This window comes from Somniosus microcephalus, chromosome 1, assembly GCF_052327205.1.
Source record: "Somniosus microcephalus isolate GS21.2 chromosome 1, FLI_Smic_1.0, whole genome shotgun sequence".
Lineage (NCBI taxonomy): Eukaryota > Metazoa > Chordata > Chondrichthyes > Squaliformes > Somniosidae > Somniosus > Somniosus microcephalus.
Genome location: NC_140987.1, coordinates 62,581,449 through 62,596,080, shown reverse-complemented (window position 1 = coordinate 62,596,080; position 14,632 = coordinate 62,581,449). Strand labels below are relative to the sequence as shown.

The 14,632-nt window shown below is 44.6% G+C and overlaps 1 protein-coding gene across 1 annotated transcript in view; it reads left to right on the top strand.

Annotated features, from left to right (window-relative positions):
* The window catches only part of pde8b (phosphodiesterase 8B), a 440,027-nt gene that overhangs the window by 190,074 nt on the left and 235,321 nt on the right, over window positions 1-14,632 (top strand). Inside the window, exon 2 of the mRNA XM_085982537.1 lies at window positions 2,800-2,856. Within this exon, the coding sequence (XP_085838663.1) occupies window positions 2,800-2,856 (57 nt within the window). The remainder of the gene's footprint in view (window positions 1-2,799; window positions 2,857-14,632) is intronic.

Below are 14,632 nucleotides of genomic sequence, written 5' to 3'. Positions count from 1 at the left end.
ATTAGGCAAAACAGATAGGCATATATCAGTATACGTATTACCAAGAAGAATCATTTTCACAAAGCAACAACCAGCTATTTGTGAAGTAAGGGTCGTCTGAGCCATACACACCTGATACGTAACAGGCGAAATTTTCAAATGCTTCTCCTTCGCAAACTGAAGACTTATAAAACTCTCAGTACTGCCCGTATCTATAAGGGCCTTCACTTCCAACCCATTAACTTGAGCCGTAACTATAGCTTTGTTTAGGCCATGAGCAAATGCAGCAGAAATTGATGCAATAAACGCCCTATCTAAAGGCTGAATAGTCACAGAGGAGGAGGTGGTAGAGGAGGGCCCTCCCACACCAGGAGAGGAGGAGGTAATTGAACCTGATGATTTGCACACGCGTGCATAATGACCTCTCTTGCCGCATTTACTACACACAGCCTCCCGAGCAGGACACTTCAGACGAGGGTGCCGGATATTCCCACAAAAATAACACTTCTGAATCCTAGAGGCAACAGCCGCCGAAGTAGAAACTGTTTCAGAATCTAGTAAACCACTCCCATTAAGTCCACATAATTCCTTTTCATCCGAAACTGCCGAAACCATAGTCGCAGGCCGATTAAAAAGAGCATAAGAATCCGAACTTCTCTGAGCCACATCCAATGTAGAAGCTTGCTCAAAAGCACTTTTAAGATCCAAAGTCTTATTTTCTAACAACCGCTGACGAATTGATCTGGACAGTAATCCATTAATAAAAGCATCCCGTACCGATTCTTCCTTATATTCTTCAGCCGTCACGGCCTTATAATTACAGTTAACACTAAGGCACCGAAGTGCTTGTAAATAAGTATCCAAAGATTCTCCCACCTGCTGCCTATGGGCAGATAGAAGGTGACGTGCAAATACCTCATTCTTTGGTTTAACAAAAATCTTTTCCAATGTAGAAATAGCCACTTCATAAGTTTTACAGTCCAAAATATATTTATATACATCCGGAGCAATGTAGTTGATCAGCATATTCAGCTTATTTAGAGACTCTTGATCCAACACTCCCAAAAAGTTTTTAAATGTACAATACCAATGTTTCCATTTATCATCCACTCCAGCAGAATTGGGGTCAGCCTTGAATCGTTCTGGTTGAAGATATCGCTCCATTCTAACATAAAGTTAATAAATTGAAATAAAGAATAGATTTGCCTTCCAAAGCTAGGCTTTATTAACTTTAAAATCTGCAGCACATCTTTCCACATCCAGTCCCAACCAAAGCTGGAAAAGAACTGAATTTAAGGTGGCCACCACACATCATGTGACATCAACTACCAATGAGATTACAACATATATCCCAAGGCAGTTAACAAACAACCAATCACAATACTTTTACTAAACAAGGAATAATCACCACAAGGCCGCAATAGCCGCTAGCACAGGTGCTGTGGGCAGGCAGAGTCCTGAGTCCACCTATACAGGCTAGTGATACAGGGGGCAATTTTCAACTTCAGCACCTGCATGGTAACCTGGCGGACCCAATCGCCCGCCCATTGTAGGACCCACCTGAGTTTCATTCTGTTGAAATCAATGGAATGTCAGTTGGGCGGTTTTTATCAAGTGCGGGCGACCTTCTCTGCCAGGTTTTCGCCCAGCTGGAGTAGTTGAAAATTACCCCCCGCAGTCTTTCGATTGCTGTTCTGTACAAGCCTTCCTCAGACACAAAGTCCATCAATCACAAATAAAATCACAGACCACAACTTTAAAACAACTGCGCACATCAACCTATGGTTTTAAAATGGCTGCTCCTTTTTAAAGAAGTTTGGTAATATAACACGAATGCTGGCAATTATGTAGTATCTCTATATTTAACAACCATCAAGGTTAGAGTACAATTATCCTTAGATTAGTATAATCCTCTTAGTTGCAATCATGAAAGCACATCTTCACTATTTTGGGATTAAATTTAGGCAAGCAAAACTAATTAATTCTTACCTAACAATGAAGTAGAGAAGCATACGTGTTTTTTTATAGGCGCGCGCTTTTCCGTGCTGTTGTAAAAGCAGGAGCTTAAATGATTGTCCTTCTAACTCTTTGTCCTTAAAGGTGAACTGTTTTTATTGAAGTGTGTCTGGCATAGCTTATTTATTCGTTTTCAGAGCTGTTTTCTTTTTCTTTAGTAACTTTGAACAAAACAAGACGTAACTTATAAAACTAAATTATAATATTATTCCTAATGTTCACAAAACACTCCAGTTCATGTGGCGTCCATCTACTTGTGTTATGAAAATGTGTCATGAAACTAATAAATGCCAAGTTTTATTTTGAGCCAAATGCTTTCTCCAAACTAAGAGCTGCTAGTGTAAGGTAACTGTTCTCAGTCTAGAGGGTCACGTGCTGGGAGTACAGAAACGGAATTCAGTCATGTGTCCCCTCATCTCGATTTTTCTACCCATTAAAATGAATGGATGAAATATCATTCAGCATGTGGCCATATCCCCGATACGTGTTCCTGGCAAATAAAATTCTGCACCGGGAGCATTAAAGGCTAAAGTTTACTTCTTAATATTAGAAGAATTTGCGGGTTTTGGATCTTTTAACATGCCCATTAATAAATATGCATCTCCATTGGCCAAGCTTCTTGTGATGATTGTTGTTGATCTGATTGATAGCAAACGAAGGCAATGTATAGAGTGCGTCATTTTACATTTATTTCCAGCAAAATACAGATTACACCTTCCAAATGTTTTATTGTTTTACTTTGGCATGGTCACGGGATTTCATTGCTGAACAGTCTGCTGACAGTATTACTTTTCTCCCCTGCAGGTTGCATCTACGGAAGTACGTCTTGGACCCATGAGATTGACACAAGATCCTTTTCAGGTGAAAGCTTGTGTTAGGCGCTTGGCATTTGTACAGTTGTATGTAGGCCAATAGATACTGTGCCAATGGTTCCCATCTCCTGCTCCTCACCCCCCGCCTGTAAACCATTCGGAGTGCAACAAAATAGCAGTTGTTGTTCTTCTTGGTGTTGTATAAGTAAACAACCCGACATGGGGCCTTGCTGGTCTGTATAACTGTGTATCACGTTGTGCAGAACATTTATCGACTGAAGCATTGGAGGAGCCCGTACTCTTAATAAACTTTTATTTTAGACTTAGAAACCAGGAAGCTAAATTACTATTTTCACTAGTTTTATCAAAAAAATTAGCATGAGTATAAAGTGGTGTTCCCCACTTAAAACCAATGCCAAATATTTTTGCTAAATTTAGCAAAGGCAGAAATTTCATCCACCCCTCTGTTTTGCTCCTCATTGGTCAATCTGTTTGGGCTACGCGTCAGCCACAGCCAAGAGAGTTAATCTGTTCTCAGGCTTCTGAACTGACCACGAGAATGTTTTGTGGGAGTGGCCTGGGATAACTCTCCTTCTCTCCCTCCGTAATTACAGGAAACTCTTTTTTATCCAGCACCGACGGGACCGTCATGGTGCCGGTTGATCAAAAAGTCCGGATTACAGAGAGGTATACTTACCAAGGTCTGAGAGCCCCGTACACGGCCACAGGTGCAGGAGCCCCGGTTACACGGCACTTGTGCAGGAGTTCCGGTTACACGGCCACAGATCCAGGAGTCCTTGTTGCACGGCCACAGGTGCAAGAACCGCGGTTACACGGCCACAGATCCAGGAACCCCGGTTACACGGCCACTAATATATAGTAAAACTTACCTGAACCTACTCCTGAATTTTGCCGGTTAAGAGAGAGTTTCCTGTATCTATTTGTTTTTAGTCACTGACATGCTGCATAAACCCGTGTAACTGAGTATGGCGAAAGTAATATTTGGAATTAGATGCAGTCAGTCTTCTCTCTCTGACATGGGGGTGAAATTCCTGTCATCGCTTAAGCAACAAAGTATAAAATGCAGAAACTTTTCTTCTTCTTGTGTCTAATTATTTGTTGGAATTAGCCAGGACGGGAATTTTGTTTTAGAAATATTTGGTGTTGAATATGAGGATAAAACATTTCTCAAGAAATAAAGGGAATTACTGAGTGTAGTCCGTATGGCTAGCCTCATACGCTTCATTTAGGTGCTGGTTCTCTTTTGGTATATCTGGCAAATGCTGAACAGGATGCACAATTTCAGAAAAGAATACAAATGTCAGATCATGATAAATGTGCAACCATATTATTAAAACAACTATATTGGACACTCATAGGGAAGGATGTTTTGGTTTCACTCTGTTCACTGTCACCATCAGTGGCTTAGTGCATGCCATCAAAAGAGTCATTCTCTTTGCTGATGAAGCGACCTTCCCATCTAAAAGACAAGTGATGGCCAAATAAGTGCGGATGATTTACACAGAACTGAATCATGAGCATGTAATCTTCAGCGCTAAAAAGATGAAGTCACTAACTTCATTGAGTCAGTCATTACCACTCTCGCCTCTGAGTCAGAAGGTTGTGGGTTCAAGGCCCACTCCAGAGACTTGAGCACATAATCCAAGCTGTCATTTCAGTGCAGTACGGAGGGAGTGCTGCACTGTCAGAGGTGCCATCCTTCAGATGAGATTTTAAATCGAGGTCCCATCTGCTCTCTTAGGTGGAAATAAAAGATCCGATGACACTATTCAAGGAAGAGCAGGGGAGTTCACCTTGGTGTCCTGGCCAATATTATCCCTCAACCAACATCAATAAAACAGGTTATTTGGTCATTATCTCATTGCTGCTTGTGTGACCTTGCAGTGTGCAAATTGGCTGCTGTGTTTTATACGTTACTACAGTGATTGCACTTCAAAACTACTTTATTGGCGGCAAAGTGGTTTGGGACCTCCTGAAATCGTGAAAGGCACTATATAAATGTACATTCTTTCTTTCAATAAAGGGTGCAAACTCTTTTCAGTTAGAAACATTCAGCTTCTTGGCTTCGTAACCAACAACAACTATTTATATTTATATAGCGCCTTAAATGTAGTAAATCGTCCCAAAGCGCTTCACAGGAGCATTATCAAACAAAGCTTGACAATGTTCCGGAGGTGGAAATAGGCGGTCTTAGTGATGGCGTGGATATGTGGTCGGAAACTCATCTCAGGGGCAAATATGACATCAAGGTTGCAAACTGTCTGGTTCAGCCTCAGACAGTGGCCAGGGAGAGGGATGGAGTCGGTGGCTATGGAGCAAGTTTGTGGCGGGACCGAAGAGAATAGCTTTGGTCTTCTCAACATTTAGTTGGAGGAAAGTTCTGCTCATCCAGTACTGGATGCCGGACAAGCAGTCAGACAATTTAGAGACAGTGGAGGGGGTCGAGCGAGGTCGTGGTGAGGCAGAGCTGGGTGTTGTCAGCACACAGGCTGAAACTGACCCTGCGTTTTTGGATGATGTTGCCGAGGGGCAGCATGTAGATGAGAAATAGGAGGTGGCCAAGGATAGATCCTTGGGGGACACCAGAGGTAACAATGCGGGAGTGGGAAGAGAAGCCATTGCACTTGATTTAAACCACACTTGATTTACACTGGGGTAAACAAATAATGAGATGGCTGGCAAAACTGGTGGAGGAGTGGGAATCATCAATAATGCTTGGCTGTGTTTGTCATCATCCGTATTCCACAAAACTTCTGTCCACCAGCTGGTGCAGTATTGTAGCTATGTTCAGCAGACTGCAAAATATACATTTGCTTGTGGATTCAATACAGTCCAAAGATCAGAGGCTTGATGAAGATGACCTACTTGATGTCAGGGTTCAACTGCTATGACATCAAGGAGATAGGACCAGGCTATCAATTCTATAGAAGTTTATGATTACAGCAGCACTACACTACCAAGAGTTGTTGGTGCGAAAGTTGGATCCCCATACATATGTGAAAAACAGAAGAACTGCACTCACATTATACACTGACTGAAAAGTCTGAAAAGATTGCCAGCAACTAAGCTTCCCAAATAGCTTTTCCTGCATCTGCCACTCTTCCAGGCTCATAGAACTCTGTTGCTTCTGAATAGAAGTTTCAGTGCAGAGCTAGCCATCAAATATAAATTAGAAGGAGTAGTTAATTCTAAGGAGGCAGTTTGGGAAATGCACAATGAGTTGAACAAAATATTGAAGTATGCAGAATTGAAATTTAATACAGATGAAGGTAAAATATTCCACATAGGAAGAAATGGTTTTGAAATAGCTACGGATGAAGCTGAAAGAGATCTAAGGGTCTTCGTAGATGTGATACTCAACATGTTTAACCATTGCATTGCAGCAATCAGCAGAGCAAACAGAATGCGGAACTACATAACCAAACCAGTAGAATATAAGTCAGAGACAATCATGCTCATATTTTATAGTAGGAAGTCGCACAACACCAGGTTATAGTCCAACAGCTTTATTTGAAATCACAAGCTTTCGGAGCGCTGCTCCTTCGTCAGGTGAAGTGAAGAGAAGCATACAGGCACAGCATATATAGTCAGAGAAAACTGCCAGATGATTACAGGTAATCTTTCTAACTGCCCTTTATCACACCTCGGCAGAGAGATAATCACAGCAATCAAAGGTGTAAATGGTGTCCAAACAGGTCAGTCAGGAAAACATTACATCAAAGAACAATGAGGTGGGGTCACAAGAGGTCAAATGTTGCAGATGCTGGGGTCTGTATGAAAAACAGAAAAAAAACAAAAAACTTTGCTGGAAATCACAGCAGGTCCGGCCGCATCTGTGCAGAGAGAACAAGCCAACAACGACTCACGTCTGGATGACTCTACGTCAGGTGGGGTTACACGTAGCGTGACATGAACCCAAGATCCCGGTTGAGGCCGTCCTCATGAGTGCGGAACTTGGCTATCAGTTTCTGCTTGACGATTTTGCATTGTCGTGTGTCTCGAAGGCCGCCTTGGAGAATATTTACCCGAAGATCGGAGGCTGAATGTCCTTGACTGCTGAAGTGTTCCTCGACTGGGAGGGAACACTCCTGCCTGGCAATTGTTGCGCGGTGTCCGTTCATCCGTTGTCGCAGTGTCTGCATGGTCTCGCCGATGTACCATGCTCCGGGGCATCCTTTCCTGCAACGTATGAGGTAGACAACGTTGGCCGAGTCACATGAGTATGTACCATGTACCTGGTGGGTGGTGTCCTCACGTGTGATGATGGTATCTGTGTTGATGATCTGGCATGTCTTGCAGAGGTTGCCGTGGCAGGGTTGTGTGGTGGCGTGGTCGCTGTTCTCCTGAAAGCTGGGTAATTTGCTGCGAACAATGGTCTGTTTGAGGTTAGGCGGCTGTTTGAAGGCGAGTAGTGGAGGCGTGGGGATGGCCTTAGCGAGGTGTTCGTCGTCGTCGATGACATGTTGAAGGCTGCGGAGAACATGGCGTAGTTTATAGTGCTCTGGCCAGGCCACGCCGTAAGTACTGTCTCCAATTCTAGTCATCGAGACAAAGGGAGACATTCAAGAATTGGAAGCAATTCAGAGAACAACTACAAGGCTGATCCCCGGTGTTAGAGGAAAGTAGGAGGAATGACAGGAGAAAGTTTTGAAATGAGGTGACTGAGAGATGAACTTATGGAGGAATACAAGATAGTAGATGGTATAGGAAAAGTAGATCTATGGAAACTAAATTGCAAAACTAGAACAAGGTAGCACAGGTTCAAACTAGTTAAAGGTAATTTTTGGTTGGATGAACTAAAATTAGATGAATGGCTTTCCTCATTAGTATTTATCTTGTGATCTTCTGATCACTTACAGAACTCTGCTTCTGGAGCATGACTTAATCTTGAGTTTCTCATTGGTACCCAGTACAATTCCTTCAAGTCCTTGTCTATTCTTTGAAAATACCAGTGTCAGATCTGTTAGACATTTGTCATTATTATAGTTATCTTTAGCCTTGGCTTGCTATTATTCCATTAATACATTAAACTTTCATGCACAAATATTTCTGACTTCATATTTGCTGTAGATAACTAAGCTCTGGGTTTAGAATCCATGAGATTCAGCCACTGTCTGCGTTTTAGAAGGCAATGAGTAAGCATATCATAAATTATTGATAATGGAGGCCTTTTTAAATAGCACCATATAATAAGCCCGAAAGTTAGCTTTTGACAGATGAACTCCAGCCCAAGGCCTTTTGGAATTTACAGATGTGCAAAGGGAACACTACATACTTTTGGACTAGTCTCTAGGATTAGTCACAAGCGTTGGATTTCAAAGGTTTTTCTTGACAAACCTTGATAAAGTGCCAAGGTCCATACTGCAGGACATCAAGTTTGAAAGGAATATGGGCCAGATTTTGTGAGTGGTTGTAAAATCTAGCCGCATAAGAGATGAAATAAATCAGGGAGCAGTGGTGATGCCGAGCTTGAATTTGAAAAAGAAACAGTAGATTCAAGAGCAATGGGAAGCACCTCCACTTCACCATCCATCACACGGGGAGTTCAACTGTTACTGTTAGATTTCAATCTACATTTACCACAGTTAAGATCTTTACAGCAGCTCAATATCACAAGATTGGAATTGCTGCATTAATTTAATATCACAGATGTAGCACAAAACTCTATACACATACAAATATACTGCTCCATAGTCCAGAACATAACTGATATGCTCTAGTCTAGAGAATCTAAAATATTATTAAAAAAACTAAAAATACAATTTGAATTAAGTGGCTTTTATTTCTGTCTGGCTCCTTGGCCTCAAAATCACATCCAACTTCTATGCTGAGGCAAAGAAGTGACAAAAATGACTGGAAAAGCTAGTGGAAGAGTGGAAATCTCCCTGAGGATCTTCGGGTGGCTATCATCCGGCCTGGCTGCTCTATCTATTTTCAAGATCTTAATTCTATCGAAATCAGTATGTTCATCGAATTTAATATTACTAGTTTTATTGTTAAAATCATTCAATTCTAACAGTTGAGCATCATCTTCAAGAGTGAAGACCGATGCAAAGTACATGGCCTATGAATGCACCTCAACACTCTATTTGCTCTCGCTATCGATTCACGGAATTGCTCAGGTACCTTTAGAGATCTATGCACTAGAATGCCCAGATTTCTTCCTCCACCTTCGTTAATGTTTTTCCCTGAAGGGTGTATTGAAACAAGTATTGTATTATCATGCGATGTTTCATGGGTTTACACAGCACAGATTTATATGCATTGTTACATTCGGCTTCTCACCAAATGCCACTGAAACTCTCATTCATGTTTTTCAATTTGAATGTCACTGAAGCTGAAGAAAACAAGTGAGGCTAACAGCGCAGTTAAGCTAAATGACAACCCACAATTATTTCCAGTTAACAGACACCATATTTTATGGGTCTTAATAGCAATTGTAAAAATAATGGGCCAGATTTTGAGGTAGACTTATTAAAGTGTAAATGGGACAGTAACTTCCAGCGACCGCACATGTGCAATAATAGTATCTCGCCAAGAGACTCGGGATTGAAACACATGGAATAGTGTGAAGTTACGGTGCTTACATGATAGATACCCACTAAACTCGCCAGAAAATGTTTGGGCTTGTCCCTTCCAGTGTAAGTAAATTTTTAACGGCGTGTTAAGTCTTAATTACTTTCTGGCACTGATAATTAACTTTTACAACTGTGGCGTCTCATTCCTTCAGATTATAATTATTGTTGGAGATTTTAAAAAATGTTATATATATTTTTTTACTTTTTCTTTCTGTCTCTTTTATCTCTCTTAATCGCATCTTTCTTTCTCTCTCTTTATTTTGCTTTCTGTACATGATTTGACATTAAATTAACTATTCTAACTTATACTTCCTGGTTTAGACTCTGCATGCCTCTGTAAGGATTCTTCAATCTGATTGGTGAAGGAGATACACAGTTGCTTTACCTGTTCACACAGGTCCCAGATCCCCTGTAGAGGGTACCGAGCTGCTTTGGCTCTCTAATCATAGCAAGTTCCAGTGCAAAAGCCCATAGAAAGTCTGTGGGCAAGTGTGTGTGTAATGAATGGCTGGCGCTGTTCGTTCGCTGCTGACCCCAAAGTCTGGGCCATTGTAATATCAGTTTCCATGATCACAAAACATTGTCAAGCTATTGTAACAGTATAAAATATTGATAGTATTTGTGAATGGACTATGCACTGCAAAATATTGACTGCTAAAATATATGCTAAAAGTAGCACATCGCTCTTCTTCTTCTTGGGCAGTCCCTCGGAACCGAGGATGACTTGCTTCCACATTAAAAATGAGTTCGCAGGTGACTGATGAGTCCAATGCGGGACCTACAGTCTCTGTCACAGGTGGGGCAGACGGTGGTTGAAGGGGCGGGTGGGTGGGGTGCTTGGGTTGACGTGCGCTCCTTACGCTGCCTGCGCTTGGCTTCTGCTTGCTCCCGGCGAAGAGACTCGAGGTGTTCGGCGCCTTCCCGGATGCTTCTCCTCCACTTTGTGCGGTCTTGGGCCAGGCATTCCCAGGTGTCGGTGGGGAAGTTGCACTTTTTCAAGGAGGCTTTGAGGGTGTCCTTGAAGCATTTCCTCTGCCCACCTGGGGCTCTCTTGCCGTGCTGGAGCTCCGAGTAGAGCGCTTGTTTTGGGAGTCTCGTATCGGGCATGCGGACAATGTGACCCGTCCATTGGAGCTGATTGAACGTGGTCAAAGCTTCGATGCACATCACTATGATAGTATAATGAAGCGGAAATATTTATACTCTGACTAAAGTATGAAATAATTGATGCTAAAGTTTAATTTTTGCAGTATGTACAATGAACAGCATGTTAGAATGATGTGCAGTGTATTCTTTTTGTTAATAACATAGCTGTAGCCATTATCAAGACTCCTCAACATGAGTTAATATTAGTTCGTTGGTGAAGAGGATAGACCTGTGAGAGGGGTGGAAAGGGCGACCTGGAGGGTGGGAGGGGACCGATCGGGAAGGAGAGAGGCCTGACTGGGGGCAGACAATGGTCTTCGGCACCAGCTGGTTCCACATCCAGTTAAGTATTTTTTTTTAGAAACTGAGGGCTGGATTTTGCCAATGGGGAGCTTTTGGAGGCGGGACTCCCACTTGTCGAGTTTCAGTCCCGCCTCCATCGACTTGTGGCCAACTCACGCTATTTTCCCTTGATTGACCTTGTTAAACCCGCCCAGCGGGCATAGGAGGCCAATTAAGGGAAAGCCGGTTACAGAGAATGTCAGCATATGATGTTTCATCTGTCAAAAATTTTTGACAGATGAATTGTCATCGTTTGACAGCTCTGTGAAGCTGTCAAACACTGACATTCTCTGCAGTTTGATGAGTTCTTGAATTCAAGACCTCATCAAATCTCTTTCTTTAGCAGAAATTAGATGGTTGCTGCATTGGAGAATGCAGCAGCCATCTGTCATCTCTGCCGGTGAGTTGCAAGACTCTCCGCATCCCCAACTCTTGAAGCCTGCAGGAAGAAACAAAGATAAGTAAACTTTTTCTAACACTTTCCACTTACCTCACATACTCACCTCTCCACACTTGCACCCATCACTTACCTTCACTTTTGCACCCCTCCGACCCCCGCAGACCCACTGCTCGCCTTGGTGACCCTGGTGGGGTTTGCAGCCTTGAGGAAGCCCGCACTTGTGTGGGTAAAATGGGGATAATCCTCTTATCTGCCTGTTAACAGGCAGATAAGTGGCGCTAACCCCCTTCCCGCCTCCAAGGAGATGGGACCCGGCGCGGGTCGGCTACCCGCCTCCTGGCAAAATGGCAAGGAGGCAGATTGGGGGCGGTTTGGGCACCTGCCCCCAGATTCTGCCATTTTCCCGGCAGTCCCTCCTCCCCAGAGCTAGCAAGATCGCACCCTTAGCTTTTTGGTGGAGACTTGCAGTGGCCTTTTAAAGGATCGCTGGTTAGCCTGCATGTAGACCATGTTTTCCTGAACACAGCTGGCCCGGCACCAGCTACATTCAGGGCAGCCCATATTTGCATAGGGGCTCTCAAACAGGCATGAGGCCCCCTAATTGTATATGCAAAGAGCTTAATTCCTGTTTCAGGAATGAAACCTGGTCACCTCTTAGGCGCCCATACTGTGTCTAAATTTCTAGGCTCCTAGTTCCTCAATGGTATCTACTATCTGCCCAGTCCATTAGACAGTTTGAACATTCTAACATCATATTCAATTTGTACAGTATTTAGAAGAACATCTTTCCTGGCACAATCATTGAGTTCACAAATATCCTATGGCTCTGACTCAAGTCCATCATTCTAGTACGCTTGGCATCATGATTCACTGGCAGCTGAATCTCTCTAGTTATGGAACTAAATATTTGTACATGTGGAAAACCCAACATCAGTTGGTTAATTCCAAAAGAATAAATAGAAAAGCATCTACAGGGCAGATGTGTACAATTCCAACTCATTGCAGCCATACTTAGAACCCATTGGGGGAAAAATTTGGTCGTGCACCCTTTGGGGTGTTAACTTTGCTGGGGCGCTACTTTTAGCACCCCGAAAAAGTTAGCATCCCTGCGCCATAAATTGAGTGGTAGCGCCCCAAGCAGGAGGTGGGACGCTACTGGAAGCGCTCCCCCTCCTTCCTGGAGGGGCTACCATTGAATATCGCGGCGCTATGTGCAACAGCGCCACGTGTGTTGGCACATAGCGCCACGGTATTACAGGCTCTCCCCTGATTAAAGGGAAGGGGCCTAACACAGCGCACACCGGGGCCCTACTGGACCACCGGGGAGCGGGGTGCTGGCGAAAGAGCCCGGCACTCACGAGGAGTGCTAGGTTGAGCGATCGCAGCCGGCTCCCCGTGGGAGGAGATGAAGGGGGCAGGTGCTCAGGCGGCCCCCCAAAAAATGGCTGCCCAGCACCTGTCCTTTAATTTGCGCTGCCGCAGCCGCAAAAACACCACCCTGACCCTGTTGGACATATCGTCTGGCGGTAGGTCAGGGGACGTGACCGAGGTTTGTGGCCAGGGCGCGAGCGGGGAGCTGCGCATGGCGATGACGTTATCGCCGGAGGCACAGTGCTACGGGCGCTACTTGCTACCACCGGCGCTAACCTCCCGCTGAATTTCGCAGGAGGCGTTAGCGGTGCCGTGCCCGGGCACTAGGGGCTTTGCGCCCCGTTAGCGCCCCAACGGGAGGCACAAAGCAACCCAATTTTTCCCCCATTATGAATTTGCATAGACATGTGGCAACATAAACACTGGCATAAAATTAAATAATGTATTGTTGAAATCCTGTCAGATACTTGTACAAATGGATGTTGAGGTTATGTTGACAGACTGATAAATTGCCACCTAACTTTACTTTTGTATCACATTACCACATGGGGGAAGATCTCCTCTTTGCACTCTGTGTAGCGAAAACAAAAACGTATTTATAAAGAATGGGCTAGATATTGGCCTCCTTAGCGCCTCCCGTTAACAACTTACCGGGTGTACGTTTGCGGCGGCGGTAACCCCGAGCGCAACGGCCTCCTGAGCCCGGAGAGCGTGACGTCATCCGGCTGCGCGGCGCCCCGGTAGCGCCCCGGACCCGAACTTCAGTGCCACCCCCTGCAGCATCGGCGGACGAAAACACCGGCATCTGCAGGAGGCGTCGATCGAGAGGTCGGACGCTTCGGGGGCGATTCTTAAAGGCGAGGCGGCCGAGGTAAGTAAAAAAAAATTCTGAAATGCTCTTTCTGGTTTTTTTTCATTTTTCTTCGCCGGCGCTCGATCAGCCCGGCACTCTGCTGCAGTGCATCAGGCTGATCGGGCCGGATCGCGGCTGCCGTCAGCGACCAGGTAAGTTTTGCCCTTGCAGAGCCTGCAGCGATGGCCCTTCCCTTTAAGGGAGGGAAGGAGCCTTCCAACGTGGCAGCGCTGCACACCTACCGCCCCGCCTGCTGCCTGTTGCGCTCCAGGAAGGAAGTGGAGCGCTTAATTCAATGCCCCACTTCCTTCCTGGAGCACTAAAACCCATTTTTTTTTTAAAAGCTGGGCATCATCAGTGCCTGGCGCTAAGTTTCCCACCTTTCAAAAGTTACCGCCCCCAAGCGGGGCGATACTGAATTTCTCCCCCAATGTGTTTACGATTGTGTTACACATAGCTAAGGCCTAGAAATTCTAGATTGCTAAAAACCTGCTGGTGCCACCACGGACTGGAGATAATGGCCGTCGAAATTAATGGCGCGGGCAAGTAAATTGGTGCTTGTTGCTAATTAACATTAGCCCAGCGCTAAACTCACTGTGTGAGGCAGGTTCTCCCGGCAGTAGACCCAGCAGGAGGCCCAATATAGCGTGGCTGTAGCGTCATTGCAGCAAGAACAGCTTTCTCTTAAAGCAAGGCTGCCATTTTAGAAAGCAGTGCGGTCCCTTAAAGGGGAACGGCCTTGTAAAAGGAAAAATAATTTTACAATAATCAGCTTTTAGCCCTGAGAGCTCAACTGCTTTCTGAAAAAAAAATTGATATTAAAAACAATTCCCAAATGGGAGTCTACAGCTCTTAAAGCTGAATTGCCTTCCGCACCAAATAAAATGGGAAAAGTGCTTCAGCACTAACACAAATGGCTCAACAAGCCAGGGAAGGGGCACCCAGGGCCTCACACACAGCACTCCAGCTTTGTGCAGGGGGTCAATGCTGCAAGAGAGGTTCTCTACCAACAGGGGCCAGGAGGCCCTCCAGAAAGAAGGATATGGGACCAGATCACCGAGGCCATCACTGCCAGCAGTGTCGCCCCTGCAACCTGGCTCCAGTGTCCAAAGAA